This window comes from Microtus oregoni, unplaced genomic scaffold, assembly GCF_018167655.1.
Source record: "Microtus oregoni isolate MIOR12 unplaced genomic scaffold, Mior012 000023F_ref0000262, whole genome shotgun sequence".
Classification (NCBI taxonomy): Eukaryota; Metazoa; Chordata; class Mammalia; order Rodentia; family Cricetidae; genus Microtus; species Microtus oregoni.
Window position 1 is genome coordinate 1,313,256 of NW_024543082.1, and position 25,091 is coordinate 1,338,346.

The 25,091-nt window shown below is 43.4% G+C and overlaps 3 protein-coding genes across 5 annotated transcripts in view; 1 reads left to right on the top strand and 2 right to left on the bottom strand.

Moving 5' to 3' along the window:
- Positions 1-749: 749 nt before the first annotated feature.
- Positions 750-1,530, bottom strand: Ncbp2as2 (NCBP2 antisense 2 (head to head)). The gene has a single exon (XM_041673043.1). It carries the CDS (start codon positions 1,441-1,443, stop codon positions 1,144-1,146), a length of 300 nt encoding a protein of 99 aa, XP_041528977.1. The 5' UTR covers positions 1,444-1,530; the 3' UTR covers positions 750-1,143.
- On the top strand, positions 1,500-23,499 carry Ncbp2 (nuclear cap binding protein subunit 2). 3 transcript variants are annotated; one of them, XM_041673041.1, is made up of 6 exons: positions 1,503-1,738; positions 4,915-5,096; positions 6,844-6,982; positions 7,418-7,485; positions 22,986-23,043; positions 23,142-23,499. In XM_041673041.1, exons 1-5 carry the CDS (start codon positions 1,661-1,663, stop codon positions 22,993-22,995), a joined length of 477 nt encoding a protein of 158 aa, XP_041528975.1. In that variant the 5' UTR covers positions 1,503-1,660; the 3' UTR covers positions 22,996-23,043; positions 23,142-23,499. The 3 variants fall into 3 exon arrangements, with proteins under 3 accessions (XP_041528974.1, XP_041528975.1, XP_041528976.1); XM_041673040.1 differs by lacking the exons at positions 22,986-23,043; positions 23,142-23,499 and adding an exon at positions 7,663-9,261 and having other exon boundaries at positions 1,500-1,738; XM_041673042.1 differs by lacking the exons at positions 22,986-23,043; positions 23,142-23,499 and having other exon boundaries at positions 1,508-1,738; positions 7,418-9,260.
- The window catches only part of Senp5 (SUMO specific peptidase 5), a 38,884-nt gene continuing 24,747 nt past the window's right edge, over positions 10,955-25,091 (bottom strand). Inside the window, exons 6-10 of the mRNA XM_041673038.1 lie at positions 24,564-24,641; positions 19,175-19,312; positions 17,336-17,419; positions 15,895-15,945; positions 10,955-15,090 (exon numbers count right to left, since the gene is read on the bottom strand). Coding sequence (XP_041528972.1) covers positions 14,980-15,090; positions 15,895-15,945; positions 17,336-17,419; positions 19,175-19,312; positions 24,564-24,641 — 462 coding nt within the window. The 3' untranslated portion in view covers positions 10,955-14,979. The remainder of the gene's footprint in view (positions 15,091-15,894; positions 15,946-17,335; positions 17,420-19,174; positions 19,313-24,563; positions 24,642-25,091) is intronic.

Genomic DNA, 25,091 nt, shown 5'->3' on the forward strand with positions numbered 1-25,091 from the left:
AACCATTCTAGAAAATGCCTCCTTCTCCTCTCCTACTCCTTTTCTTGAGCAGTGGTGGAATTATCCCAGCCATTCTCTCAAAGATTGGGTAATGTAGCTCAGGAGACGAGTGCCTATTTAGCAGGCTCAAAGCTGTAGGAACTACCCCCTGCACCAAGAAGAATCACTCTCCCAGAATGAAGAACCCAGGTGCTCTCCCTCCTCAGCGCTGCCATGAGGCCCTCTTAGCCCGCCCCAGGGGGAATTGAGAACACAGACTGCTCAGAATCTGGTACCCAGTCTAAAAGCTTTTCCAACAGCTTCAAGCCTTCCAGATGCCAACGTTAACTGAGTGGCTTAAATAGAGGTCTAGAAATTGAGTTAGGAAGCCTCAAAAAGACAGGGGGGTTACATGCATGGGTCTCCCAATCACAGTTTAGTTAGCTGGCTACAGTGAGTACCCTAGCAGACCCTCGAGAGCAAGAAGAGGAAGCCAAACATCGTGTGTCACTGTATCAGAGGGGACAGAAAAGGCAGTCTCTGAGTAGCACAGATGCTGTGAAGAGTAGTGGGGGTGATCAAGACTACAGACCCTGGAGATACATGCCTGGGCTCCTCACTCTGCAAGGCTTCTGAGTTACTCGAAAAGTAGCCTCCATCCTCACACGAATGGAGTTTTAAGTCAAAAACCACACAGAATGTAAGAGCAAATATCAACAGACACTCAATGTGTTAACTATTAAGTTAGCAAGATCCTTCAGACTTATCAATCAGCTTACACATTTAATCAAAGATTGTGGCAACCTCAGGGTTATCATTCCATCCACCATCTTCCCTGTTATTCTGCTCCAGACGTAGATGCAGCAGCATTTATTCAGCTTCAGTCCCGCTTGTAGAGAGCAGGCCATGGTTGGCCATGGCTCTCAGTAGTGCAATGTTCAGGTCTAGACTCTTTTATCTCTGGTGGCCTTCGGGGTCTTTATGTCCTGCCAGTCATAGGACTAGCACATGTCCATTTGAACGTAGGCATCTGCATGTTGACAATCCGAGTCAGGATTCGAAGCAGTGCATCGTGCCCGAGATGACTCCTGAACGCAACGGTCGGTGTAGATCACTGAAGGGAGGAGGGGACGTGACCTCGGCCAGGCAGAGTCCAGTCTGTGCTTACGCCTTGGTGCCCGGGCCCTTCTGATGACCTGGGGGTGGTCCTGGACGCTCCCGGAGGCCGCGGCGGAGTTCCTGAGTGAATGTGTCCTTGAACCGCGCGACTCGGCGCCCCAAGGAGCCCGGGGACTGACCCGCGAGGGCTCGCAGGCGTCCGGCTGCATCGCGGCCGCGCAGTTGCAGCTGCAGCAGGGCGAAAGCTGTGAGTTGCGCCGCCCGCCGGATGGGCCGCGACTCGGACAGCCGCTCCACCAGCTGCGGGTTGTGCAGCAGGGCAGCCAGCAGCCGCCGGAAAATCATCGTCCTCCGAGCGCCCGGGAACCCGGAGCTCGCCGCGCTCGCTTTCCTACCGGCCACACCGGACGACGGACAAGTCGGCGCCTCCTGATGACGACACAGCCGCGGCAGGATTGGACCCGACCACGTCCGCCCACTGCAGCACGCCGCCCACATTTCCGTTTCCGCCGCCGCCAGGTTCTTCCAGCCGTGGCCGCGTCGTGGTTCGCGTCTTCGCACCATGTCCGGTGGCCTCCTGAAGGCGCTGCGCAGCGACTCCTACGTGGAGCTCAGCGAGTACCGGGACCAGCACTTCCGGGTGAGGCGGCCGGGCCACGAGAGGGGCAGGCCTTGGGTCCGAATGCTGAGGAACGGCTTGCACCTGTCTTATTGTGTCTTCCTGCCTGTTTTGTTGGGGTCCTAAAGTGCGAATGGGGTCCTAGCGGTGTTTGGATATCACTGAAGCCCTTTCTCTCCTAGGGAACCTGAGACTTGTTTTAACATTCTCTTACTGCCGCTGCGCTTACCAGCACCGATGCAGGGAGGTCCGGGTGTGGTGGCTGTGGATGGGCTTGTCCTGCTTGGGAAAGTGACTGAAATGAAGAAGGAGGTATCCCTACGATGGCTCCGTACATTATTGCCGGGTTTTGTTTGTTTTTTTCGAGACAGGATTTCTCTGTAGCTTTGGAGCCTGTCCTAGAACTAGCTCTTGTAGACCAGTCTGGCCTCGAACTCACAGATCCGCCTGCTTCAGTCTCCCGAGTGCTGGGATTAAAGGCGTGTGTCACCACCGCCCGGCTCCGTTTTTGGTTTTAATAATCAGCCAAACACTGCCGTTTGGCACTACAGCCCTTTGTTTTGTAAGACTATCCTACAAAGTGGGCAGTAAGTAGGAGACTCAAAGTTGAATCCTGTTTTTGCTGTCTGTCGGGCATCGGAAATAGACAAGCCACACGAGTCACATCAAGGTCTGGACGACAAAATCCAGTACAGCCATTGACTACACAGAGAAACCCTGGCTCACAAAACGAAAAGAAAATTAGCCTAATTTGAAAACGTCTCCTGTGTGTCTGATATGAATTTCTGCCGCTTTTTACAGGTCTCACTACTTTGAACAGTTCCACATTAACACCTAACCGTTTTCCACCTGAAGCTTCCTGGGTAAAACCAGGAAAGGACTCTTTTGTCAAAAGCTTGTAGCTCCCTTCAAACAGTAATGATTTCTGTCATGTGCATTTTCAAATGTCTTCTAAATGGAATGTATCAGGGCTGCACTGAGTGGGAAATTACATTATGCTGAAGCAGTAGACTGGATTTTACTTGTGGGAAAAGAGCAGCAGTACAAAGTGAATCCGCTAGCCCGTTGTGGTGGGGACATCTGTAGTCCTCAGTGAATCCGCTAGCCGTGTGTGGTGGGGACATCTGAAGTCCTCAGAGTGAATCCGCTAGCCGTGTGTGGTGGGGACATTTGAAGTCCTAGCTGTTCTGGAGACTGGGGCAGGAAGATCACAAGTTTGAGATCCGCCTGCACCTGTACGAAGAAATGAAGTGATTGTTTTCTCTAATGGCTCGTCTAAAGTTCTAAAACCTGAGGCTCATTTGGGTTTTTGGTTGTTTGTTTTGGGGTTGTTTTTTGAGACAGGCTTTCTCTGTGTAACCACCCTGGCTGTCCTGGATCCCCCTGCAGATCCGTCTGTGGCAGACTCAGGAACGCTGGGATGAAAGTGTACGCCACCCATCATCCGGCTGTTTATTTGTTTGAGCACACAGTGACTACTGTTCCATAGACGTCACCTGTTCAGACCTGCCGTGATCTTAAGGCAATGCTGCAGTGGGGATATAAGACCAGAATTTTACTTTATTTTGCTTTCTGAGACAAGGTCTCACTTATAGCCTGGCTGACCTGGAACTCATCATGTAAACCAGGCTGGCTTTGAACTCACCAGAGGATTAAAAGGGTATACTCCACCATGCTCAGCCCAAAACTAAGTTTGAATTCTGGATATAACTCCTGTGTTTTTCCCTTAGCTGAAACTGTTTTCCCTCACATGTACAATGGGAATAATACATTAGGACCTACCACATCATAGTTCTGAGAATTAAAGAAAACTTAAATGTAGCTTTCTCACCTGCAGGCCTTTGTGCCTTCACAGGGGCAGGCAAAATCACTTGCGTATTATAGCTCCACGTTCTTCCTTTTTAATACTGTAGCTAGGAGGGTCAGAGAGATGGCTCAGAGGTTAGCGTAGACTGTTCTTCTGGAAGACTTGGAGTCGGTTCCTAGCACCCACATGATGGCTCACAATATCTGTAACTGATTCCAGCTGATCTGCTGCCCTCTTCTGGTCTCCGAAGACACTAGCCATGCACACGGTGCACAGACAGACAGGCAGGCAAGACACCAATACGAATAAAATAATAGACCCAAACCAAACAAAAAACAAAAAAAAAAACTGGAACTTGGGAGATGGGTGTGATGATCCATTCCTGTTACTGAAGCCTGTGGTGGAGGTAGTAGCATGAATGTCACGAGTTTGAGGCCAGATTGGGCTATGGTCTTATCTCAAAAGCAAAACAAAGTAACTGGGCTACTTAGACATAGCTCAATAGGTAGAATGCTTGCCTAGCATGCAGGCAGGAAGCGCTCAGGTAGACCCTGAGCTGTACATAAACCCAGAGTGGTGAATGCCTGTAAACCCAATACTTGGAAGATGGAGGCAGGAGGATCAGAAATTCGGTGTCATCTTTGGTTACATAGTAGGTTCAGAAAAGCCTTAGCTACATGAAACCCTGTCTCAAAAGCAAAACAACAAAAAAAGACTCACCTTTTTTTTTTCTTTTTGTGGGGGAGGTGCGGTTCTAGATAGGGTTTCTCTGTGTAGCTTTGGAGCCTGTCCTGGAAAGAACTCGCTCTGTAGACCAGGCTGGCATAGAATTCACTTATACCCACCTGCCTCTGCCTCCCGAGTGCTGGGATTAAAGGTGTGCACCGCCACCGCCCAGCTTCAGAACTGCCTCTTATGGCAAGGACGAGTATGTCAGGGGTCGGATGATGCAAAGCTTTAATTTCCAGATCAGAAGGGGCATCTGTGTAACTTTAAGATTGTAACTTTAAGCAGGCTCTAGAATTTAGTTTTCAAGTTCGTTCATTTTGTGTGTGTGTTATGCTTGTGGAGGGCACAGGAAATGTCAGGAAGTGTCCCTCACTTTCACATCTGAGGACTCACTCTTGTTTCTGCTCTACACTGTGGACTCCAGGCGAGGCTGGCCTCAAGCTTCAAGGAGACTGTCCCATCTCACAGCCCTGTCTCCTGTAGGAGTGCTGGGATTGCCCATGCGAGACACCACATCCAGCTTTTCACTAGGAAGGGTTCCAGGGTCAAGCTCAACTGTCCGGCTTGCACAGCTGGCGCTTTACTGGCTGGGCATCTATAGCCCTAAGCACATCTCTTTTGAGGTTGTAATGTTTCACTTGGTCTCTATTTGAAATTCTAGGGGGACAATGAAGAACAAGAAAAATTACTGAAGAAAAGCTGTACATTATATGTTGGAAATCTTTCCTTTTATACAACTGAAGAACAGATTTATGAGCTCTTCAGCAAGAGTGGTGATATAAAGAAGATCATCATGGGTCTGGATAAGATGAAGAAAACGGCCTGTGGCTTCTGTTTTGTGGAGTATCCTTCTTGGGGCTCACCCTATGGCCCTGGCTCATCTGGAGCCTGTCCCTCCTGGGTGTTGTTTTTAAGGCACTAACTTATTATAATCCTATACTTTTCTCTCAGTTCTTCCTGAGTCATACTCTGTGAACTGGGAAACTGATAGGTGTTCTCTGTTCAGAAACTTCACAGATGAGTCTTTAAGAAAAAGGGTCTAGGGGGCTGGAGAGATGGCTCAGTGGTTAAGAGCATTGCCTGCTCTTCCAAAGGTCCTGAGTTCAATTCCCAGCAACCACATGGTGGCTCACAAACATCTGTAATGAGGTCTGATGCCCTCTTCTGGCCTGCAGGCAAACACACAGAATATTGTATACATAATAAATAAGTAAAATATTAAAAAAAAAAAAAGAAAGAAAGAAAAAGTGTCTAATCCCAGCACTTGGAAGGCAGAGACAGGTGGTCTCGGGTTCCAGTGAGTTCCAGGACAGCCAGGGGTATACAGAGAAACCCTGTCTTGAAAAATCAAAAAGCGTTCTAGTCGGGTGTGGTAACACACACCTTTAATCTCAGCACTCAAGGCAGAGTCAGGAGGAATCTCTGTGAGTTAGAGCCCAGTTTGGTCTATATATTGAGTTCCAGGACAACCTGAGCTACATGGACCCTGTCTTGCACGCACCCCCCCTCCCCGCCGCCTCAAAAAAAAAAGAATCTTGTGGTGTTGTTCAGACTAGCTCTCCACCCCTGGGCCAAAGTCCCCAGGCCACTGAGCATTAAAAGGCCCATTCCACCACAATGTTTGGTGTCTGATTTTGGAGCCCAACACATTTCTTTCATTCTTCCCCTAGACATAAAGGACCAAAGTTTTGTACCCTAGCAGCAGTAATGTAAAAGGGTTCACAGGGACAACAGGGGAAAAGATAAAAAGGCCCTTAAGAACCAGAGTGTTTCCATTTGCCTGGCAAACATGTGCTCAACATTTTTGCTAAGTTACAAAAGCAAGCTCACTGTTGCTCCTTGGTTTTGCTCTGTCAAGCGTTCATGGAACAAAAGTCATTAGATGCCTGCTGTTTGCTGGGCATTGTCTGGGTGTCAGTGCTGGGATTTCACTACATGTTGCAAGTCCAGTGTCAATTATAATTGCTTAAGTCAGTAATTGGGATTTTTTTATTTATATATAAGCATGTTTGTGTTTATGCATGATTTTCCTTTTTGGTGTTAGTGATTCTTAAATTTTTTATTATATTTGTTCATTTTATATGGGAGTGCTTTGCCTGCATGTATGTCTGTACTACGTGCATATTTGATACTCTCTGAGGTCATAAGGCAGTGTCAGATCTGGGAACCAACATATAGATTCTAGGAATTGAACTCAGGATCTCTGGAAGAACAGTCAGTGCTTTTAACCATTGAGCCATCTCTCCAGCCACCCCCACTCCCCCATGCCATTGTTTTTGTTTTGAGACAGAATCTTGGCATGAAGTCCAGGCTGGCCTCAAACTCACAGCAATCCCCCTACTTCAGTCTCCCGAGTGCTAGGATTATGAACATGAGCCACTATATTGAACTTTATCATTGTTCTTGCATAAGAAGTTTGTGGTCCAAAATTACATTGACCATATTTTTCTATTTGCAAATCAAAACATGAACCAAATAATTATTATCAGATATATAGGAAATCATGACTGACATAGTCTGGACAAAATGTCGTTTTCCTGTCCTTTCTGTGCTCCTAAGTGCTGTTGGTGTCCCTTAATGCTTACGTAAGATACTACTCGAGAGCAGATGCGGAGAACGCTATGCGGTACATAAACGGAACCCGTCTGGATGACCGGATCATACGCACAGACTGGGATGCAGGCTTTAAGGAGGGCAGGCAGTATGGACGTGGACGGTCTGGGGGTCAGGTATGCTACAAGGGCATAGCTAACCTGCCTGGGATTCCAGTTGTCAGTTTGTGGTTATTCCTTGTATGAGCTTTTGCTTTTGAGTTTTGATGGGATTTGGGGGGTTTTCCTAAGACATCTGGCATCAAACTTGAGATCCTCTTGCCTCTGCTTCCTGAATGTTGAAATCACAGATAGTGCACATCAGGACCAATGATAAGGAAATTTTAGATTTTGAAATATTCTGTACATTTAAGTGTTACTGAACTCAACTCATGCTAGGGGCCCTCCCCCTGCCACAGTGCCTACAACAAAAGCAAAATACACTCAAGTGAGTATTAATGTTTATGCCTTGTTTGTTCATGGACACCCGAAAAGGTTTAACTATGCCTGGCATGACTGTGGGATTAACAAACATCCCACGGTGCCTTTTTTTTTTTTTTTTTTTAAATTAAGGTTCGAGATGAGTATCGGGAGGACTACGATGCTGGGAGAGGCGGCTATGGCAAGCTGGCACAAAAACAGTGAGTGGTGAGAGCCCCAAGTACACAGCTCACTCTGTTGATGAACATTACCCAAGGTCTGAGCAGTATCTCTGTTGCACTGGAAGCCACTTCTGGTTTTCCTCTGAACTATTAAAGACAGAATCCAAAAGAATGCCTTTAATTCTAGTCTTATTAGGTTGATTTTTCTGTTACTAGGTCAAACCCGTAATCCTGGGCAACAGACTCAATCTGTGCCAATTAAACTGTCAGCCGGATACCACGTCCTTTAGGGAGACTGGAAAGTGTCAGATTTGACTTTACAAGTAGGTTGGTAATCTTCATGGAAAGTGAAATGATTTTAAGTTTGCATGTGTATTGCTGAGGTTTTGCTATAGTCTGTAGCTTTGCTCTAAATTGGAACAGGTGTTTGTCAACTGGATTTGCTTTTTTTTTTTCTCTTTTGGTTTTTCAAAACAGGGTTTCTCTGTAGCTTTGGCTAGACTCGAACTCACAGAGACCCACCTGCCTCTGCCTCCTGAGTGCTGGGATTAAATCCACCGCCCAGCTGGATTTGCTTTTTATATTGAAAATATAGTTGGCACAAAAGTCAGCCTTAAGTTGTCTTGTCTGCTTCTGTGCTTTGTATGTCAGGACTTGAAGTGTTCACTAAACACATTCCGCAAAATTTACAAATGTTTCACTGACAGTTTAAAACAAGAAACAACCCCTTAAAACAAAGAAACAAACCCCCAAACCCCAAGGACACTGTTGTGCGGAGAGCCTCTGCTGTCCTAAGGAGTGGGGGAACGGGGAGACATTGTCAGTAGGCAATGGGATGACAGTTCAGACACCGCCTTGACATGGAAACTGCTCTTGGGGCCTTAGGTTATTTCTTCCTGCTTTCAAAATGACCTTCAAGTTAATCGGGCTTTAAAAAGGGGCTTCAGCCAGGCCTATAATCTTGGCTATTTGAAAGGCTGAAGCAAGAAAATCACAAGTTCAAGGCCAGCCTGGGAACCTTTTGAGTCTGCCTCAAAATAGAAACAGAAAATGGGCAGGGGGAGATACAAGGCACGGTGGGTTAAGTACTCATTTGAGTGGTCCTAGGTTTAGTCCTCACGACTGCCTAAATAATTCAAGAGTTTGCGAACTGGAAGTGCTTAAGAACAGAAAGCCTCTTCCAGGAACTGTCTGGTTTTTTGTTTGTTTGGTTTTGGGTTTTTTGAGACAGGGTTTTCCTGTGTACAGTCCTAGCTTTCCTGGAACTAGCTCTTATAGTCCAGGCTGGCCTCGAACACACAGGGATTCACCTGCCTCTGCCTCCCGAGTGCTGGGATTAAAGGCATGCACCACCACAGCCCGGCCAGAACTTTTTCCTTCAAATCGTGCCTGCCGTGATCCATGCATTCATAGTAAGCTGGAGGTCTTTAGAAAGGGAGGCTAGAAAATTTTGCATTTTCTTTCTAATATTGCATATGAATAATTTTTCATGATTAAAGGGAAATCTTTCATCTGTTATTTTTTTCTTACTAGTTTTTCAAGGTTTGTGCAGAACATCTTTGAGGCTGCATTAAAAATGGTTTTCTTGGAGCTGTAACAACTATAATGGAACAACTTAGGAAGCAAACACTTAATGAGGAGATACTTGAGTTTTAAAATAAAGCTTTTATATTGTAGTTTGAACTGTTTATCTTATATTCTTTTGTAGTAAAATATAACTTAGATTTCTACAGTCTTATGACCCAAAACCGTGGGAATTTTATCTTCTGTAACAAGTTTCAATAAATTTAGACCAACTTATTCTGTGTATACTTCCTTGCCTATAAAGAAGGACATGTTTTGGGGCCCCTGTGTCCTGGAACAGAGTCTAAATAATGTACAGAATTGGTATGTCCGCTTCAGAGCTAACTGCTATGGCAGTGCATGAAGGGGAAAGGTGGGCACCCTGTGAAACACAGGATGCACCAACCAACCACTACTGAAGGGGCAGTGCAGAGAGGCTAGTTATCCAGATAATGGACAGGAAAGAAACGAGGCTGAATTAGGATAGTTCTTGGGCTTGAGGATGCTAATTCCGAAGGTCTCTTTTCATATACTCCTTTGTCTTAGGGTTTTATTGCTGTGAAGAGACACCATGACCACAGCAACTCTTAGAAAGAAAAACATTTAATTGGGTCTAGTTTACAGTTTTCAGGGGTTTAGTCCATTGTCATTATAGCAGGACATGGTGCTGGTGTCATTATCCAGGCAGACATGGTGCTGGAGAAGGAACTGAGAGTTCTGTATCTTGATCCATAGGCAGCAGGAGACTGTTCCGCAATGGGCATAGCTTGAACACAAGAGACCTCAAAGCCTGCCCCCACAGAGACACTCTTCCTCCAACGAGGTCACAACTCCTAACAGTGCTGCTCCCTACGGGGTGGAGGGGGCTATTTTCTTCCAAACACCACACTGTACTTTCTTATTTCAGGCATAATATCTGAACTATACCCCATTTTAATTAAAGAAAGTGAGCTCTGAGATGTGTGCTAAGCTTGGTGTAGTGACACATGCCTATAATCCTAACACTTGGGAGACTGAGGGGAAAAGACTAGCTAAGGATGGAACTCAAAAGGCACAGCCCATCTCTATCCCAGACAACAACAAAAAAACTAGAAAGCCCACAGAGACAGGAAGGCCGGATGTGTGAGTGAAGAATGAGAGCAGCCATCCTGGGACCTGAATCATTAGCTTCCTGTGTACTGTAAGCTGAGGTAGAAAACTTGAGACTTGGTTTAGAGTTCTGTTACCTGATATGGTGGTTAGACACCACATGTGGCTACTTAAAAATAATAAAATTGGGGCTGGAGCAATGGCACAGGGGCACTTGCTGTCTGCCAGAGGACCTGGGTTCACTTTCCAGCACTCATGTGGTGGCTCACAACTAATTGCAACCCTAGTTCCATAGGCTCCAATGCCCTCCATGAGTATGAACGCATGCATCATGGTACACTTACATGCAGGCAGAACACTCCTAAGTAAACAGCAATGACTCTTAGCCAGACGGGGCCATGCACATCTTTAGTCCCAGCTCTAGGGATTAGAGATGGCTCAGTGGTTAAAAATACTGCCTGCTCTTCCAAAGGTCCTGAGTTCAATTCCACATGGTGGCTCACAACCATCTGTAATGAAATACGGTGCCCTCTTGAGGAAGAGGACCTGGTCTTGTCCTCATCAACTTAGACCATGAAACTCAATATGGACAAGTTCAACAGAACTGCCATATATGGGCTGCCCATGCATGCTTCAGCATTGTCAGGGCATAAATTTCTTTTTTCTTTTTATTGTAGGGATTAGTGGGAGGCAGAGGTAGATGGGTCTAGAAATTGAGTTCCAGGACAGCCACAGCTATACAGAGAAACCAAAATAAATGAATATTGTAATTCTTTGCTGTTTTGAGACACTGTGCTCTAGGTATCCCTGGCTGTCCTGGAACATGGTTGGCCTTGAACTCAGAGATCCTTCTGCCTCTGCCTCCTAAGTGCTGGGATTAAAGGTGTACGCCACCACACATCGCAATAAAAAGAATAAAATTAGCCGGGTAGTGGTAGTGAATGCTAGAGGCAGGCAGATCTCTGTGACTTCGAGGCCAGCCTGGTCTACAGAGCAGGTTCTAGAACGGCCAAGACTGTTAAACAGAGAAACCTTATCTCAAAAAAAACCAAAAAAGAAAAAAAGAGAATTTGAAGCCTGAGTTTTCAGTGACACCAAGCACACTGTCTGTACTCAGTAGCCGCACGCTGGCCATTAGCTGTGATATGAGATAAACTAGAGCATGCCCATCCAGAAAGAGCTCCTGCTGCACTGCACAGCTCAGCAGAGTAGGGAGGCTTCCCACACCACTGTTCTTCAGAGCCTTACCACTGGAGACACTATGCGATAGTAGCCACCTAACAATACATGTTACTCAACACAAGAACACATGTTTATAAAGGCATTTAGTTTATTTTTCAAAAAAATATTTTGCTAGAAGGGTTGAGTACTGACTGTAATTTTACATGATCATAATCTTTCAAGCGAACAACTTGTCTAGGTCTGCTTTTGTAACCCCAAATATAATAGCACTTCTTGGGTGCTATTCCCCAGATCTTAGGTTATCTACCAGCCAGGAGGCAGAGCCTAGCACACAGCAGAAGTTGTGCTGTATAAGATTAACCTGGTCTCTTAACATATGAAGCAGAGCAGATAATCTCTGCAGATTAACTCACTGTTTCTCACCGTGACCCACTCAGACCCCCATTGCTTCTAATACGGGGACGGCAACAGTGAACCACAACGGGTAGAGAAAAGGGACAACTTACATTAGGTAGGTACTGGCTGTGTCCCCAGTTAGGTCTGTTACTGTTGTACTCCAACCATAAATTCAAGATAACCATGATATTCATATTCAATAGTAAACACAAAATACAGTGCAAAGACAAAACGCACTGTGAAATTATTGGCAGCAACTGCTTTTCTCTTCCTTGAGCAGCGAACCAAAAGTTAATTCTCATGATTGCCTAAGAAAACTAAAAGATGCATTAAATCTATATTCATTACTAGAAATGTAACAAAAGGAAAGAACACTGGAAAGAAGCAAATACAGCCAGATAAGTTTGCCAGGAGGACTGGGCAGCTTATTGAAGGCTCGTCATATATGAATAGCTTTAAGTTTGTGCAGGGTTTACATTCATCCCAGTGACATAAAGTCTGCCTACTTTATGGGCATCAAAAGTTCAGCGCCAAGCCAGTGACAGCAAAGCATTGCTGTAAACATCAAGACAAAAAATTCTGCAATCTAGGACTTGAAAGCTAAACAGAAGTTTACATGTAATCACAAGAGGAGAAAGAGCAACTATGTATTCTAAAACCAAGGCTCACTAATGACAGAAACAGACTTAGAACATACTCAGAACATCCAGCATTGAGGCTAAAGCAAGCTCAACAGTCCATCTGAAGATGCTGATCTTGTTAGAAGGAAAAGAGTAGCTACTTAGACCTGGACAACTGAGTCTCTGTTCATTCCTGCATGTTTCCGTGCTGACGTGACCATTTCTCAGACTGGAGAAGTGGCAACTCAGGCTCTGGACATTAAGGTTCTCCCAGGCATTGAAAATACTAGTACACCCATGTAACCCAAACATCAGGGAGGCTGAGGCAGAAGGACTGCAAGTTTGAGGCCAGCCTGGGGTAAACAAAGACCCTATTTCAACAAGATTCTCGAACACAACTTTAACTTCTCTATGAAAGGTCTGTTACTGGGGAAGTGAGATAATTCCTCACAAGATTTTTAAAAGTTGGAGACATTTTGAGTCAATCATCTCATCGCTGGCTGAAACAGTATAGGCACAGCAACAAAACCCATGCTATAAATTTTAAAGAAGTTCATGCTGGTGTAATTATGTCTGAAAATCTTAAGACCATATCTTTAGCTTGGTGACACAGACCTATAATCCTAGCATCTGGGAGAGGACTGGGAATTCAACGTCATCTTCGGCTACATAAAGAGTTTGAGGCTAGCCTTACACTTGAGACCCTGCTCCCCAAAGCCCTTCATAGGAGACCTTTAGGCAGTCTGGCCTGACATGGCTGGCTGTCATTCTAGCTCCTTGGGTGTCAGGAGTATAAACAAAGCCAGGCTTAGCCACAGAGTAAATTCAAGACCAACGTAGACAACTTCATGACACCCTGTCTCGAAATTCAAAAAGCACAAAGGAGGCTCAGTGGTAGAGCACTTGCCTAACACACAGTCCCCAGAACCACAAGAACAGAAGAGGTTTATCTTCCTCTAACTTTTCATCATCCCCAGTGGTGACACAACCTTTACCTGTGACAACATAAAGTGCCTCTACTCTCTTTTAATGACCTGAAGCACAAGAAATGCTGACCTGGTTTTATGCTTAGGCCTTTTGAGGCTGGGTGATTAAGGAGAGGAGTGAGCTAAGGCTACGGCCCAGGGTCCATACTGCTATTGAGGGTCAACCCTTACTGCAGCAGTAAGTCCCGCTCAGACATTTTACCTTTTTGTTTTTCAAACAACAAGAAGAAAATTGTCAGTTTTCTTCTGTCATTTACTTGGTATTTTTCTGCACAAGTTCATTACTCTTGCCTCCTTCAATTCAGAAAAAATAACTAGTTAGGCTTACTATGCATCTTACTTATTTTCCTTTAGAACATGTCACAAAAGGCCAGCCTAAAGATGCAAGATCACCACTTTCCTCCTAACAGAACAGCCTGTCCCCAGAGGATGGAGTTTTTGAGTACGGGATTCAGATTATTCTTACAGAAGCCAATAGAGCCATTCAAGATGCTGAGCCACCAGAGAAGACTAAAAACATTCCTCACGTGCTCTCCTAGAGACCTCGGTGTTGCCTCCCTTCTTCTCCCACTATGTGCAAGACCTCGCCAGTCTTCTACTCTGAATGTTTGTATCTCAGACACCTTAAAGCAGAAACATTTTTGGTAAATCTGTAATTCCTTGGAGAACATGGGAGGCAACAGAGAGAGGTGATAACTAGCAAATTACTTGTATGAAAAGCCTAATTTTCATTTAACCATTGATTTGGTGGATGCTAAGTTTTTTTTTTTTCACAAGTCAAACCCAGAAAAAAGTTTAGCATCCCAAGAAACCTTTATGAGATTTAATCCATTATTATAATTCTTAAGACCAAAGTGGAAATCTTACTGTAGGGTATATTAGTATGCACCTGTATTACCAGCCCTGGGGAGACAGACATGATTGGCCTGAGTTCCAGACCAGCCTAACTACTGTGAGTTCTAGTACAGCTTGGGCTACATAGTGAGACCTTGTCTCAAAACAACAAAACAAAAGAAACCTTTCTTTAAGGTAACTGGCCCCCAAGGATGCTGCTTTTTTTTTTCTTTTTTTCTCTCATACCTTAACTCTTTTCTCAAATCAGCACTGTACTTGCTAGCACTGTGTCCCTAAGCAGAACAGTCCCATCTCCCCTCGGAAGGAAGGCATCTCATGCTCAGAGACTCATCTGAGGGACATCAGCAAAAGGTGCCGCTCATTTAAGTAAAACATGACTGGCTTTTTCACAACCACTCCTAGCTACCCCTTTATGCCATAGGAAACATCTATTCTGAGCTACACTGTATCAAAAACATCTTGCATTTTTAGGTTCTGGGGTTAAATTTTAAACCTGTATTCAGTTCACATCTAACTATGTTTCAAAAGCTGCACCAAATCTACTAGGCTTTTTTTTAATACTCTTTACTGCATGCTCTGTCTATATGCATGCGTTTGGATAATAAATATTAAATATGGGAGGGATGTATGGAATCCATAAAGTTAAAATGAAACTAAACCGAACATTTAAAAAAGTACATGATAGCAGGAGAAATGAAGAAGGGCAAAAATAATTTGAGGTAACAATAGTGGCCCAATACCACCAATCTGAAATATCTGTAAAAATTCAGTAAGTATTTGGAGATTCAAGTAACAAACCATTTGCTCCAACATGGCCAGTCTTTCAGAGTCCCTGCTGAGTCTCAGTCCAGGAGCCGGCACTCACACAGCTCCTTATAGATCCTCTTCCGTACCCGAGGCATGTCTTCTTGAGAAAACTGGAAAGGCTGCTCTAGGGCGAGGCACTTGCAGTACTGCAAAAGAAAAAAAAAAAACAAAAAAAAAACGTGCTCTGTCCCGGAGACACCTAGATGGCATGTGTACAGTGCTCCCACCCACTGCCCTGTGCGTACACACACACGTACACACACACACACACACACGTACACACACGTACACACACACACACACACACACACACACCCCTAAAGTTAGGTCTGAAGCTGCAGAGTAACATGGGTCTTGTGAAATCATACTGTTTTTGTTTGTTTGTTGTTTCTAAAGACAGGGTTTTTCTGTGTAACAGTCCTGGCTCTTATGGGACTGTTTGTAGACCAGGCTGGTCTTGAACTCACAGAGATCTGCTTCCAAGTGCTGGAATTAAAGGCTTATGCCACTAAGTCAGCTTGAGAATCATGGTATTTTAGAGCCTGACTTCCAATGAGAATCAGCTTTCCAAGCAAGTGGACAGCTAGGCATCCTTCCACTCTGCCCAAGTACAGTTTGCTGAGCCTGTATGCACTTGGACCTCACAGGGAAAGTAACTCGAGTTTCCTTATAAACCCCCAAAATTCATGAGGTGTGAGGTGTACAGTGGGGCTACCTCCCAAGGTCTATGTAAATCTCTGCGTTCACGTGTCATTTTATTCTCCCATAAATACATGTCCTCCTCTGACACAGCTTTCTAAGATCCCCTGCGAGTCAGTTCTTCCTAAAGGTTACATCCACAATACAGCAACAAAGGGAGAGTGTTGTCTTCCCTAATACTAAACAGCAGGACCACCGTTTCTTCTCTCAAGACAAAACAAGCAGTTGGCATACTGTAAAGTAGAGTTTACCTGGAGCACAAAGACTCCACAGTCACTGTCATTTTTCTGTTGTGGAATACACTGAAGAGAAAAAGAAGACGATCATTAAAATAGATCAGGTGTCTGTCCACATAAGAAAACTGTTCCCATGGGTAAATGGGAACACTACTCCCAGGTAACTAATCTATACCTCTACTATTCAGATACCTGTAAGAGAGGCCACATGAAAAGACCTTTCAAGTGGCAACCACAATTTAAATGTGGGAAATGAGAAAAACAAATTTAAAAACCACTTTAAAGACGTAGCTATTAGTTGTGCTATCAGTTCAATGACAATGAATAAAAGTGGCCCTGAGGATCAGAATACACTAGTGCTCAGTGCTCATCCTCTGTGCTTCCTGGTTGTGATGCAATGCAACCAGATATCCCCTGTCGTGATAGACTATACTCTCCACGGAGCCACAGTTAGACCCCCCTCTTTGTCAAGGATTTCATCACAACAATGAAAAAACAATTACCTAATAAAGTTCCTCTTTATAGCCTTAACTTTTTACCTCAGATTATACAATTCTGCTGGGCTCTTTGAAGTAAATCATAAAGGCAAAGAATATGCTTCCAAAAAATTGGTTACTGCATCTAAGACAGGAATATGGAAGACTCTGAAAGGATGTAGCATACCTGGACGAGCTAGATGAATAAATCAGTAAATCAGACAATTTTTAAAAACTAAAATTCTGCCGGGCGGTGGTGGCGCACGCCTTTAATCCCAGCACTCGGGAGGCAGAGGCAGGCGGATCTCTGTGAGTTCGAGACCAGCCTGGTCTACAAGAGCTAGTTCCAGGACAGGCTCCAAAACCACAGAGAAACCCTGTCTCGAAAAACCAAAAAGAAAAAAAAATAAAAATAAAAATAAAAACTAAAATTCTACAAGTTCATTTCTTATGTGAACTAGTATGTAGGTTATTAGGAACAAAAAATAAAAAAGACTAGTATTTGGTTCAGTTAAAAGATGAACTAATCTTGATCTTTTGGGCTTAGGTTCAACATTTGTCAAAACTCTGTCTATAAAACTGGGCCAATAACCTAGACAGACCTGAGTTCAAGGACCTGCCTCTAACAATAGTTCCAATATCCAGTTTTCTTGTGTATGTAATAAAGACGCCTCTTAACCCTAAAGAACTGCCTGCCACACAGGTTGTAAGGAACAAATGAGACCATTATAAGGAAACAGCTGGAGGGCTGTGTCTGCCTCAGGGCCTCCACCAATTAGAACACCACACGGTTACTAACTACATCAAGGATGACATGATTTATGATTCTCAGCAAGTACTGGGAAACTGAGCCTCACAATGATTAAGTACTAACTAAGATTTTACTCTGATTGGCCTGGACTCTTCAGATCTCCCAGCAGGCACTGCCCTTGAGCCACTGTCCCCCTCACACGCTAGAGTCCCAGCTGTGTCAAACTTACCTTTGTAACAGCAGTCTGCCAACCCTGAAGAAATTCAGGTCTGTTTTTTTCTCTGGCTTCAGTCAGCAAATACTTTCTTATATTCTGGTTAAAAAGAAAGCACAACACACATGTTGTTCCATTAGCTGGTGAAAATATGGAAGCTGACCAATCAGAAAGGAAGGAAGAACAGCTGCAGTCTGTACAACCGCATGGCACTTGTTAGTTTCCAGCTGGAACTGTCCTTCAGGCTCCCAGTCACATCTGGACTGAAGTAGGCACTCAAGACTTGACCCTCACTTTATGAGGTCAACTTGCTACATTTGAAACCTTATCTTATATCTAAAGACAAGAGAAACATGGCAGAAAGCATTAATAGCTTAAGTTAAACAAAGAACATTCCGGCTCTCTTGTCTATTTCGCAGGTCTTTTCCCAACCCTTAACTCACTTGTAGAGATGCAGTTAACCATTTTCTCCAGGTCTACCACACGTCTGCTAACTTCTAGTTTTACTCACTCACTTAGTGGTTCTGAGGACTGAACCATGGGCCATGTGTATGGTGAGCCTGGACTCTTATCACTGAGCTATAACTCCAAATCTGACACAGATTTTGTAATACAATTAAATTTATCAAGCGGTTCCTTGGTGTTTTCTTCTTTTGTGTAAGAAGGCCTTCCCTACTCCATGAATGAATAAAACATTTTCTATATTTTATCCAAGATTTCATGTTTTGTTTTTTTTTTTTGCTTTTGAGATGGTGTCTCACTATGTGGCCCTAACTAAGCTGGAACTTAACAAATCTACTTATCTGCCTCCCAAACCCAAGGATTAAAGACATGGACCACCGTGCCCAGCATGTTCATGTTTTCTATCTATAGTATTAATGCAATCCTCTGTATTTTTCCAAATAGCAAATTTTGCCAGCTCAACAATTTGTCTTTTCTCAATTTTACCATATACTAAAATCTACACACACACACACACACACACGATTATTGGTGGATACTTTAGAGTGGATGTTCCAATCAATCTATATTCCTCAGCTGATATAAGTAACATTATATTTTAAAACTTTGATAACATGCTTTGACATCTACCGGAGGAGTCTGCCTTCACTGTGTACATGAATTGTTAGACCATCACGCCTTTCACTCGTCTGTTAGTGGGCTGGGTCTGGAGTTGAGTGAAGAGCTTGTCCAGCGTGCACAGCGCTCGGGCTCCTTTCCCAGCACCGTGTGAACCAGATGTGGGGACACACACCCAACATCTTGGCACTTGAGTACTAAGAGCAGAACCAGGAGTTCAAAGATATCCTTGGCCACATAGCAAGTTGAAGGCCAGCCTCAGCTATATTAGACCTCCTCTCAACACCAAGCATGGTACTGTATACTTATAATCTCAGGACTTAGGAGGCTGATAGCTGGGCTGTCTGTAACTCCAGTTCCAGGGTATCCGACAACCTCATGCAAGCAAAACACCAATGCATATAAATTTTTTAAAAAAATGCTGAATCCAGCCAGGTGGTGGTGGCTCACACCTTTAATCCCAGCACTCAGGAGACAGGCAGGCAGATCTCCGAGTTCACAGGCAATTTGGTTTACAGAATGAGTTCCAGGACAGCCAAGGCTAGACATAGAAACCGTGTATGGAAAGCAAAATAAATAATAAATAAAATGCTAAATCCAACTAGGACACGCCTCTCCAAAGGGGGTCTCAGATCTGACAGCTCGGTCACCTGCCCTGCCAGCTGTCCTCTCACACTGCGAAGCAGCGGCTGACGTCAGCTGTTCTGTCTAGAGCTATGATCTGTCATGGTCAAGCACAGATTAAAAATTAACATAGGCAGAATAGTAACTTACCTCTACACAAAATTTAAAATGAATGCCTTGGGAATCATAAAATGAAATAATTCGATTGGAGAGCGTCACAGTAATGAGAGACCAGTGGACTTCCAGGTGGATAGGAATCAGCAGAAGGCTCTTTTTAAACAAATCCACCTGGTGAAGAGAAAGAGCCATCACCACAGAGCCAACGCCATCATCCATCTACTGACCTTTGACCTGCTAACAATCATAAAATGGGGAAGTGGTAAAGCAGAATGTGAATAGTGTCTCATCTTAAAGGCCATGTTTGTAATTACTAAATTAAAATGCTCAAAAGTAAGACAAATAGTAAAATATTATTTTACACTTAATGTACAAAAACTAGTTTGGTCAACTGTCTGCTATGTCTTAACGTATTTATTATTACTATGAGGACGCACATGCATAATGCGTGTGTCAGAGGACAACTGTGTGCAGCTGGCTCTCTTCCACTGTGCGTGGGTGCTGGCTTCTGTTTTAGAGCAGTGCTAGGGAGCCGAGCGTACACTAGGGCTAGTATTAAATAGTACTAAAGACAACAAAGTTTAAAAAAGTAAAGATCATGCAACCTCAAGCAAATCTGTTTAAATTCAAAGATTGGTTCTTTTCCTTTTGCTTTATCTATTTTACTTGCTCTTTTATGCCGATTTCTTAAGAGTGTAACATGTAGGAAACAATAGTACCTACCTTATGCAGTTCTAAAGAATAAGAGAACAGGAATACACATACTAATGTGTTTCAGCACACTTGAACCTTACAGTCTCGGCTCCAAAGTTAAAATGGACAAAACTTGGGCTGGAGATGGCTCAGTGGTTACAAGTACCTACTGCTCTTCCAGAGGACCCAGGTTCAATTCCCAGTACCCATATGGCAGCTCACAACTGTCTGCAACTTCAGTTTCAGGGGATCTGACAAACACTTATTAAAACACTTCTTTTATAATCTATAAAAATTGCTATTTCACTCAAACTTCCAATGGATGGAGATGGTAAAGGCCCCTGCCCACAGCTGATGATCCGAGTTCAATCCAGAACCAACACTGTAGAAAGAGAACTATCTAATCTACATGGGAAGTAGAAAAAGACAAGATCTCCTGAGTAAATTGGGAGCATGGGGACCATGGGCTTAAGGGGAGGGGAGAGGAAAGGAGGGGAGCAATAAAATCAATAATAATAAAAATAAATAAATAGATAAACTTTCAAAAAAAAAAGCTGTCCTCTGGCCTCCCTACGTGAGCCATGCCATGTGGGTACCCAGACACACACACAATAAATTGATGTAATTAAAAATTCGAAAGGATAACAAAGTAGTAGGCAGTCCATAAACACCTATAAAAAGTGAGGTAGTGGAGCATCAGCACATCACGTAATCCCAGAGTTGGGAGATGATAGCAAGACTGTGCAAAGTTACCCTCTGCTAGCGTGAAAGATCCTATCTACAAAACAAATAAACACAAAGTTGGGCACAGTGGCACGTGCCTAGAGTAGAATAACACACATTTCAGACCTGCCTATGTAACTACAAATTCCTAGCTCTAAGTAAAAGTTTGGGGCCATCACGATGGTGTAGGTCAAGGTGCCTGCTGTGCCTGATGACTAGTTCTGATCCTATAGGGGAGACCTGTAGCGCAAAGGTGTTCGCTGCCTTCCATGTGCTGTGGCATGCATCACTCCTTCCCTCGACTGGTTTTCTCTTTTACTGTTTGAGAGTCTCGTACTGAGTCTGAAGCCATGCGTGGTCCTCGTGCATGAACTGTGAGCATCTTATCACTACGCTACCTCCCTGCTGCCACCTTTTATTTTTATTTTTCTTTGTTTTTTTAATATAAGTTTTTAAATTTTTTCTTTTAAAAGTGTTTTTGCACCTGAGCAGTGGTGGCACACACCTTCAATTCCAGCACTCGGGAGGCAGAGGCAGGTGAATCTCTGAGTTCAAGGCCAGCCTGGTCTACAAAGCTAGTTCCAGGGACAAAGTTTTTGCATGATATTTTATTCTGGAGTGCCATGTGGAGGTCCTAGGGACCAAATTCAGATAGGGTTGGTGGCAGGGACCTTTGCCTGTTGGGCCATCTTCCTGGCCCTTATTTTCAATTTGATTCATAATAAGAGAAGAATGTCTCTACAACTTTCTAGTGGCCAAGTATATGATCTGTTCTTACAAATATCCCTTGGGTAGAAAAATAAAAAAATGAAGCTGGTTTGGATGGCAAGTTTATGGCCAGCTTGGGTACATACATACTGTATATCTACATGGGGAATAAAGGGGAGCCAGAAACCCCACAGCTAGGTCTGGTCTTTAAAAATAACCTTCACCCGCCCCCGCCCCTCGTTTTATTTTTTGTATTTTATTTTATTTTTTGTTTTGTTTTGTTTTGTTTTTTGAGACAGGGTCTCTCTGTGTAGCTCTATCCTGGAATTCACTACACAGACCAGACTGGCCTCAAACTCTGCCTGCCTCTTCCTCCCCAGTGCTGGATTTAAGATGTGCTCTACCATGCCTGGCTTCCCCCCCATCTTAATATTTATATATATTGTGTGTGGACAATGCACGTCAAAGGTCACGTGTAATCAGAGAACCATTTCAAGAGTGAGTTCTCTCCTTCCACAATATGGGTCCCAGGGACTGACCCCAGGTTGTCAGGAGCTGTCTCACTGGCCCACACACTCTCTTGACGGGGTATACTGATCTATTAATTATATACCTATGCAGTTCTACTGAATGTATTGAGTTTGTGAGCTTACTTATTGTCTATGAGGTTTACTAAATGAGAGACATCTGCCACTAGCGATGTATTTTTTAAAGAGATTTATTTTTATTAGTATGTCTGAGTGTGTGTATACAAGCATATGCATATGTATTAGCATGTGAGTGTAGGTGTGTGAGAGGGTCAGAAGGTACGATGTAGACAAGGCTATCCTCTAGTTCTCAGCGATCCACATGCCTCTTATTCTGAGTGCTGGGAGATTGGGGATTAAGGGCAATTTATTTTCAAACATTCATTTTCATACTGTTTTGTTAATTTCTTAGCATTTAGCATATGACTGAAATATTTTTTTAGTTATCCTAGTTTGAGAATTCCGAGAATAGAATAATTTATTTTTGCTTAACAAAGTAATGATTATTTTTTGCAACTATTTCCTATGACCATGGCCAATGGTCTCTAAGCAATCATGACTATATAATGACCCTAAAGATGGTAGTGTTTAGGAGTCAAGCGTTTTATGTCTCACAAAAAAAACATGTCCCGTGACATGAATTATACACACACACACACACACACAAAAAAAAACTTCTATGTGTTGAGTGTTTTGCCTGCTAAAGTGTACTACATCTATGCCTGGTGCTCACAGAGGCAAGAGAAGGTGCCAGACATAGAAACCAAACCTAGGCCACTGCCATTTCTCCATCCCCACTAAAAATAATCATAGTAAAATAAAAAGAAAACATTTAAGAATTAATGGCATGCCTTTAATTTCTGGCTTTGTTAGAATTTTGTCAGTTTAAAATACGTTTACTGCCCAGTGGCGGCAGTGGCAAACGCCTTTAATCTCAGCACTTGGGAGGCAGAGACAGGCAGGACAGTTAGGGATACACAGAGAAACTCCATCTCGAAAACATATGTGTATATACATATATATACACACACACCATATATACATATTTACTATAGGAAATAGTGACACAAATCCATAAGGTTTACCAATGACTTAAAATTCCATGAAGCTGAGGTATCAATTTATTTGAGAATTTAATTTTACTAAAATTAGCAATCTCATAAGCATCTTTTTACAAATCTTTCTTTTTCCAGATTTCTTTAAAATAAAGACCTAGTGATTGGATCATCAAAAAATTGAAATGAACATTTGGTAAGTTTCAATATATATCATGACAACTAGCATTTACTGTGTATTTTACAATGTGTTTAGTGGTTTGCTAAATATAATCTCCTTTATTCTCCCAACAGAGTAAACCTGTAAACTCCTCTACAGAGGGCCTGACTTTCAGGATAGTTAAGCAAGTGTGCTTACATTACAGCCAGTTAAGTCACCAAACTGGAATATGAATTCTAGCTCTCTTAGATTTGTATACTTCAGACACTGTACTTGTTATAAAAATTATTTTTAGGTCTGGGGAAATGGCTCACTTGGTAAAGTATTTGTCTCCAATCCACAAAACCCTGGATTCGATCCCCGGCATACATAAAGGAGATGCTGTGCTCACACTGGGAATTGCAGCAGTCTGAGGCAGAGGCAGAGAACCGGGCATTCAGTTCAACCTCAGCTACGCAGGAATTCCAGGCCAGCTTGGAATGTCTAAATAAAGTAATAAATATTATTTCCATTGACTTAAGAGTTATTTCTGGTTTTGTTTGTTGGTTGGTTTGAGACACGATCTCATTGTATAGCCCTGGCTGGTGTGGAACTTGCTATTAAACTAGACTTGGCCCTGAACTCACAGAAATCCACCTGCCTCTATCTCCTGAGTGCTAGAATTAAAGGCACGTGTCACCTTGTCTGGCTTCTTTTTAAAATAACAACAAGAAAAAAAAGAGTTTCACATAGCTCCGACTAGCCTCAAACTTCTGGTCTTTCTACCTCCACATGGGCTTACAAGTTCAGCTAGGACTCACGTTCATTACTCCAATCCTCCTAGTCGGCTTAACATGTGAGAAGTACGCCAGGAATGGCAGCACACGTCTGCCTAGTACTCAGGAGGTCCAGGCAAAATCATCAGGAGTTTGAGGTCAGATTGAGCGTCAGAATAGCCTGAGCTACATGAGTCTGAGGCCTTTTGAAAAGACAAATGAAAAACAAAACTATTTCTATATTTATTATTGGAGTTTGAATTTACTGGTAACTGTCAAAATATCAAAAATCAACTCAAGAGGTTTCAAAAGTGTTTCCACTCAGGTGTCATGAAGAAAACCTGTAACCAACACTGGGAGGCTGAACCAGGAAGATGACGCGCTGAAGACCAGCTGAACTACATAAACCACGGCTAGGGTTGTAACTCAGGGACAAGAGTACTTCCCTGGCATATGGGAGGCCCTGGCTTCTAACCCTTGTCCACCACCGATAAACACGTTCTGACAGCGTCACTGAAGGCATATCAGCTATTTTAACCTTTAATTCTAAAACTCAGCAGTGACTTCTCCACACAGGCCCAGCAGGCTAACAGTAATGCTGCAGTCATGAACACCCAGACTGCAGCTCCTTCCTTACAGCACATTCAGATCCACACTCAAGAGTCTTATTCGTCAAACATGAAGATAAAACACAGTAAACAGTCACATGAGGGTTCTACTAACACCATAATGTCATTCCAGCTCTGATCCTCCCCCAAGAATCGCTCATCTACTTCAAATTCAGTATAAAGGAAACAATACCTTTTTAGTCCATCTCTTAACTCCATTATAGCCTTTGGTTACCAGCTGTCTGTGGAAAAAGCTGTTGAAGAAATGGACCTAGAACAGCAAACACAATCAACCAGGTTACATTAGGCCACGCCCAGATTCAACTTCACGAGAAAATATAAATTTAAGAATTTGAAAACATAAAATGAACAAAAGATAAATGAAAGTTTTTTCTTTTTTAATTTGAACATAGGATTTCTCTGTGTAGCTCTGGCTCTCTTGGAACTCATTCTGTAGAGCAGGCTGGCCTGGAACTCAGAGATCCGCCTACCTCTGTCCCATCATTGCCCCTTCTCTTCTCCCTCAATGCTGGGATTAAAGGTGTGGGCCACCATACCCAGCCTTTTCTTTCTTTTTTTTTTTTATGACTAATGTTTTTATTAAACATCTAGGCCTGGTCAGGTATGGATGCACGCCTTTAATCCTACACTCAGGAGGTACAGTAGGTGGATCTCTGTGAGTTGGAGTCCAACCTGATCTTCATAGTGACATACAGGCCAC

What these genes read in the sequence shown, in the direction of transcription:
- Ncbp2as2 (XM_041673043.1), bottom strand. Translation starts at nt 1,443, where the DNA reads ATGATTTTCCGGCGGCTGCTGGCTGCCCTGCTGCACAACCCGCAGCTG.
- Ncbp2 (XM_041673040.1), top strand. Translation starts at nt 1,661, where the DNA reads ATGTCCGGTGGCCTCCTGAAGGCGCTGCGCAGCGACTCCTACGTGGAG. An exon ending in TGTGGCTTCTGTTTTGTGGA is followed by an intron (nt 5,097 to 6,843) that starts GTATCCTTCTTG and finishes TGCTTACGTAAG; the next exon opens with ATACTACTCGAGAGCAGATG. An exon ending in GTGGACGGTCTGGGGGTCAG is followed by an intron (nt 6,983 to 7,417) that starts GTATGCTACAAG and finishes TTTTAAATTAAG; the next exon opens with GTTCGAGATGAGTATCGGGA.